Source organism: Lycium ferocissimum, chromosome 11, assembly GCF_029784015.1.
Source record: "Lycium ferocissimum isolate CSIRO_LF1 chromosome 11, AGI_CSIRO_Lferr_CH_V1, whole genome shotgun sequence".
Classification (NCBI taxonomy): domain Eukaryota; kingdom Viridiplantae; phylum Streptophyta; class Magnoliopsida; order Solanales; family Solanaceae; genus Lycium; species Lycium ferocissimum.
This window is the reverse complement of record NC_081352.1, coordinates 39,371,320-39,378,331: the sequence shown is the minus strand read 5'-3', so window position 1 is coordinate 39,378,331 and position 7,012 is coordinate 39,371,320. Positions and strand designations below refer to the sequence as shown.

Here is a 7,012-nt window from a genome sequence, read left to right as displayed (position 1 = left end):
GTTATTAAGTTAACGTAGAACTCATAAGTTACGCTGCAACTTGTAAATCCGTCTCCGAGGAGCAGGAGAAGGAAAGAGACTAACATTTGAATAAGATTATGAAGCCAACATAACGTGTTTGAATTTTTTAGCTTGTGATTCCAATAATGCACTGTTTTTCTGCAAGAAAAAATATATTATTTTAGATGAATTATTTTCCAGTTTCCTTAAATGGTAACATTCTGGAAATGATGTGTTGAATTATATGACTCGTGCAGCAACAAATCTGGGGTGTTTAATCAGACAATAATAGTCGTACCCTTTATGGGCTTTTGATTTTTGACTGATATGGTTTAAGGAAAAGAATCATATATCAATATAATTAATTATTTCGCTTATTCTTGAAGAGACCAAAAGGGGCGGCGTTTTCAAGGTGTTATATTTTCCCACTTCGTGTTATTGTATAACTTTTTCATCTCAAGAAAGAAAAAGGAGACACTTGACCCGAATGTAATTATTCGGGATTGAGAGCTTACTCATTTACTTAATTTTTTGCCTTTAATTTTCACAATTGAGTTAGAGGGTTCAAACTCCATCGTAGCATCCTTTTTCCTTCCTCAGATGTAAAAGAACATATTCTATTTAAAATGTATAATCACTGAAAAATTTACAATTATTTCAAAAGATAAAATGACAAAAATGTTCCATTATGTTAGAATAGGTTTAAGCGAATCTTTTAACTATACATTTAAGCAATTTTGAATCTTTAAGTTTATCAAAAAATCACTTTTGGTCTTAGTCAATATCTAACAATTCTAATTGCTAGATTTAACAAGAACTATGAAAACAAAGGTGAAGTTTTTGGTGTAGTTTCTATTATTTTTTATTTATTTTTGGTATTTTGTGCAGTTTTTCTATTATTTGCCTATTTCTGAATTCTAGTGCAATTTTTAATGTTGCAGCTTGACGGGAGGTTAAATTTTTCTCCACGTGACTTCCCGTTAAGTATAACACGCAGTTGCTAAATGTTTATCGGAGACCAAATTTGCTCAGAAATATTCTTAAGATCGATTATTCTAAATCTACCAAATATAAAGAACCATTTTGTTGTTTTCTTGTTTGCAGAATTTCAAGTTATCAACTTCGGAAGCAATAAGCTTTCTCTTTGTTAATTTAAATTGATGACATATTGTAACAGATAGCATAAAAATCATTCCTTTTCCTTTGCAATAACTACTAGAGAAGACTATATATTACAGAGTTAAATATCCATCAAATTTACCCAATAAAAGTTTCCTTTGATTACGTCAAACAGCATATTTCTGCATTAATAAAGAGAAACAATCTACGTCTTTTGCCAATTGAGGTAGACAACTTATAATGGCAGTGAGAATTCAGCAACTACATAAAAAATACTACAAATTTTATCATGGGACGAAATAAATTTTCCTTACCTAGAAATTAAATAACTTCAGCTAATAAAACCCAAATTACATAGACGCAGAGAACTCATCAAAAAATAGCATCTTCATTTAATAAATGGTTAATCATCCCACATGCAAATAACTGAAGAAAACCATTCTTGGTATTTCCATCAGCCCATCTCCTCCAAATTATGGTACGTAAGATGCTAGAAATATATAGTAGTTCTAGTTAGCAACACAATTTTTACATGATATTACCAATAGCATACATAAGTCACGAAATTGCATTAAATGCACCATACTTCTTTTAGTACTTTACTAATTGCTCAAGATTAAAAATAGATCAATAAATTCTCGATCATGACTCTCGTTTGCGGATCAATGAAGCAACCATATCTTGAAATAGTCCATATTGATAATCAGGACCTAATTGGGGCTGTTGATGATAGTTATAATTAGTATTATAGAAGGAACTATTAATAGGGAGATTTGGATTATAAAAGAGTTGTTGTTCATGAGGATGAATTAATTGTTGTGAGGATAAGAAGGAAGGTGATAACAAAGCAGCAGCAGCATTTCCTCGAAGAGTTGCTGGACAATGATGGTTGTGTTGGCCTTCGTATGTAGTGATCACGATTGATGGATCTTGATATGATCTTTCAACACGTTTCTTCACAGTGCACTTTTGACTTGTGCATCTATAATAACTCCTACAATAATAACCACCAACCACAAACCATATATTATCAGAAAGTTTATGTTATATACATCGTCGGGGTAAAGTATTTTTACACCATCATACTATATAGTTTTATGATAACAGGTCTTATTTTCAAGATTGTAATCACACATTTTAAGAAGACTTACATGTGGATGTCCTTTAACTGACTTGATAAAGCATGGTATATATAACTTAAACTTGAATTTTCATTAGATTGATTAATTGTGTAAAAATAAGCTTTTTTGTTGCTCAATATCTAATTACCACATTAGTGTAAAGCAAAAAACTTAGATTAGTGAAGTGAAGACTTTTACTTATATACACAGACAATTTAAAGAACTTTTACACACAATAGTGTATTTTAACATGTTATAAACTAGCAAGAAACTCACTCCACCAATGCGAGATTCAACAACCTCCCGCACGACCAGACTTAACATTTGGAATATTATAAGATGTGACCCATCATCAGGTAAACAATAAGTGGCATGGGGTGGACCTGACTTCTTATACTCTGGTAATGAAATAGACTTTGGCCCGAACTCACAACCCCAAAAAATAGCTCATGCGATGAGTTGTGCCCAAAATCATATAAGGCAAACAAGAAACCCTCCACGGATGTGGGACTCAACACCGCGTAGAGAAGCAAACTTGTTTGGAAATTAACAAATTAAATTACATTTATGCAGGAAATTAACAAATTAAATTACATTTATGCATTCATGATATATATGCATTCGTAGTGTAACTGAGGTAATAATATTAATGATCAACTTAAAGCCACCATTTCAAACATGAGAATCCGAGAAATCAATGCAAAGACTACACAGACTTGGTCTATCATATATACTACTCACTACAAGAAAAAAGATATTTGGCAATCATAGATTACTACTCACTACAAGAAAAAAGATATTTGGCAATCATAGATTGATTAGTTACGAAAAGTATTTTTGGCAATAAAAAAAAAATTATTGCATAAACTTTTCCCAACGGCTGTTATTGCAACAGCATCCAATAACTTTTATTTTTGTTGCCAAAAGTACTTTTTGCAACAATAATAAATACTATGGCAACAAAAAAGTTCATTTGCCAATAATAAAACTAAGTTGTTGCCAAATATTAAATTTTTTGTTGCCATTTCTAAACTTTCTTGTAGTGACTCCATTTCATTAAATTATGAAAAATAGAGATGAAAACTTAAGCCACACTTTGAAGCAATTAAGTACTAGTACTAATAAGTAAACAAGTTTAGAGAGTATAATCAACATACTGTAGAAGCCTATTAATTCATTTCTAATAATTTTGAAAATATTGTTGATTCTAAAGAAACTATACCTCGGAAAAGGGCTGTTCTTCACTGCCTTCTGTCCATATTTTCTCCATCTATAGCCATCTTCAAGATTGTCAATCTCACTCTTGGTCATAAATGCAAATCTTGGTTCCTTTTGCTTCTTTTCTCCTTTTTTCTTTGCTTTGCTCCTAAAACAATTAGCACAAACTTTAATTTCTACAACAAAAAAAGAGTAGTCCATTTAACATTAAATACCATTATGCATGTAGAATATTTCCAAATGAGCTAACACACCAATCAATTAGGAATAGTGTATAAATAAAAATTAGGGTTTCTCTGACTGTATATCATAACACAAAAATGGGGGAAGACTTAACTAAGGAAAAGGTACACTTTAGATATTTTTATTTTTCAAATCACTAGAAGAAGCTTAGCTTGCAACTAGGAAGAAAAGACTAGCCAATTAATCATCTAATAAATTATGACTAGTGGTCAATAACCTAATCTATTAAGAAAGAAAGAAACTTCCTCACAAATTAAAGATAAGGCTATATTTTATACTAGTACTATAGTACCAAAGAAAATAATGACTTACACTTTCTTAGACTTATCATCATCTCCATCTTCACACTGATCTTCTGCTTGTAGATCTTTATTGATTTTTGAAGAATCTTCTTCATGACCACCAGCTTCACTATTAGAAGATGAAGAGACCAAAGAATTAGGTGTCAAGGGAATTTGATCAACATTATTTTTTCTTGAAGATTCTTGATGATGATCTATAGGTGGACAAACAACTTCAGAGGATGATAAGCAATTATTATTTATGCCAAAAGCGCTTGATAAAGAGTTGTAGTGATCCATAGACCCCCCATGTAAACACTCTGTGAGAGTACTCATATAAGATGAAGGATAATCAAAATCTTGATTATGATGAGGGTTTTGTGTGTTGGCTTGTGGTACTTGATGATCATTATAAATTGAGGGATTTTCACCAAAGAAAGGAAATGCATAATCATGATGAAAAGGGTTATTGTCAGACATGGAGAAGAAAAAAAGGGCTTTTGTTAGGATCTATATCAATTAAATCAAAAAGGGCAATAACAAAAAGAAAAAAAGAGATTCTTGGAGAAAAGGTGACGAGAAGGAGAAAATATTTCAAGATTCTTGAAGGAAGTTTTATACACTTTGATTTTGTGCAATATATGAAGAGGAGCTTTTTGATTATTGGAATGCTTTTTGTGTAAATAGTTGGTATTTAATTTCTCCTTTTTTGGGAGTTGGGAACTTGTCTTACTATAGGCTGGAGAGGAAAAGTGAAAGTAACTTGTTAGGCAATAGAAATGAATGGTTCTTGCCGAAGAAGAATGGATTATTTGAATGGATTATTTGAAGTACTCAATAAGCTATATAGGGTGTAAGAAATGACCATAAAGCCCACTAATGTGTGTACTAAGACACAGTCTTCATGGATTACCTTTAATGGAACATATCATACTTTAATAACATACTTTAATCAAATTGTCTTCCATTAATTCGATACAGTTTAATAGGATCACAACTTTTTGTCATCATCTTTCAATTTGGTAATATACTACACACATTTTTTGTCTTTTTTTCCAAGAATGAATGTGGCTATGAGGTTGCGGAATAAAAAATAGTGCTATATCAACCAATGAAATGGGATAGAACAATTTAAGTTCACAGTTCCTCCTCCTCCATTTGCCTATGATTTTTTTTTTTTAATAAGACATGTGAGGAATTTGTTTTTTTTTTGTTTTTTTAACCACAACGTGGTATCATGAAACAACACCCAACATGGGTCTGTTTGCCATGAATTATAAGGATATATGCACACCCACCAGGGGTGCATTAGCATTTCTAATTGAGAAGTCTTTGAGAATTTAAAAAAAAAAAGAAAAATGGAATTTTTTGAAAGATCTATTTTAGCTAGTCATAATAATAGTATTTGTAATAGCTAAAATACAAATGAATCCTCTGTCCACGGGGACTCCATTTTGTACTATAAGTAACTTTCAAAAAAAAAAAAAAAAAAGGAAGGAACAGAAATAGAATTTGAAAAGTCCATTTCAAATGGAGGTTGAGGCTCCAAGGAGATCAATACAAGTGCTCTTTCTACATGTAGGAGTATTAATTAGCTGTATTGCGTTTTCTTTTGAATTATTCCAAGACTTTTTCCTTGTATATTCCATATTTCCATTATGTAATTTCATTAAGCTATCAATACAGCTATACTGGGAAAGAGAGCTGCATACGTAGTATTCTTATCGTACGACTTGCAGTAGTGGTACTTAATTAATCTCAGTAAATTAGTCTGCCAGTGAGCACATACGTCCATTAATAAGCAAGGATTTAATTAATTCTAGTGGGATTAGGTCACGAGAAAATCCCTTGTGAACCCGTTATAATCTCGCTAAAAATGTCATGTTTCCAATGGGGAAATACACGTAGACTGGTCCAAATGAGTTAATTTACTACATGGAATTTTATAATACGGAGAGGAAATTAATCAAGTTTATGCTCGTGGCTACTTCGCTTCCATCAACTACTTGATCACATGAACCATGAATTTTGGACTGAAAATTAAGAAATGTAACAAGAGAATATTCTCTTCGACCTGGAGTATTATTATCAAATGACGAGATAATTCCGGACAATCGTTTGGCTTTTAAATATTTACAAGAGTTTGCCCTTTTGTTGTTGTTGTTGTTGTTAGTTCATAAGGGCAAATTCGATTCACTTTTGTAGGAATTAATCTTACATTTTGTTCATTTCTGTAATGCAAAGAATATAGATACATCACAAGAATATGAACATACTAATTCTTCCAAATCAATTATGTAATATATGGAGTAATGATCCTTCAATTACCTTTAATGGTGATTTACAGGCTGATTTAAATGGCCAGGTTAATGGTCATTAAGGTCTCTTTATGACTGAGTTAATGGCTAATAAATCCTCTTTGAATCCTTCAGATTTTCGTTCGGCCTGTATAAATATGTTGTTTTGGTGAATTACTTACACATAGAAAAATTATCTCTTCTTTTTCTTAAAAGTTCTTCTTTTCCTTTCAATTCTTGAGCAATTCGATCACGTAAAACCCCAAAGCCACCACCAAGTGCAAGTGTTTGGAAGTCTTTGTGGAACTCAGGAGCGACCGGACTAAACGATTTGCACCGTTGTCGTTCCGAAATAGCTTTCAAGGCAGTGGCTTGCCGGGATGCAGCGCCCATCCGATAAGTTAATTCTACCATTCTGTTCATTTTTCGATTGATATTGTTAATATTTCTAACAATTTGAAAGCGATTTCGTTTTTATACAATATTGATCAGTAGCATATGGAGAGATACAATAATTCTATACATATTTTGGTGATTAAAGATAAAATACTTTTATTTCCTCTCTAAGAATGTGGTCGTGAAAAAAAAATGTATGAATTGGATTCCTTGTGACAGATACCTTAATTTGGAAAATTGGATTCCAACAAAATTCAAAAGAGAGAGAATTCATGTTCACTTGAAATTGTTTTCTTCTCTTGGTAGGGTGATTTTTTTTGTTAACTTAAAACATACT

General features: G+C 31.7%; 1 protein-coding gene across 1 annotated transcript; it reads right to left on the bottom strand.

Moving 5' to 3' along the window:
- Positions 1-1,488: 1,488 nt before the first annotated feature.
- On the bottom strand, positions 1,489-4,791 carry LOC132036957 (WRKY transcription factor 71-like). Its single transcript, XM_059427373.1, has 3 exons — positions 4,014-4,791; positions 3,463-3,606; positions 1,489-2,113 (listed from the first exon to the last, which is right to left on the bottom strand). Exons 1-3 carry the CDS (start codon positions 4,460-4,462, stop codon positions 1,762-1,764), a joined length of 945 nt encoding a protein of 314 aa, XP_059283356.1. The 5' UTR covers positions 4,463-4,791; the 3' UTR covers positions 1,489-1,761.
- Positions 4,792-7,012: the final 2,221 nt, after the last annotated feature.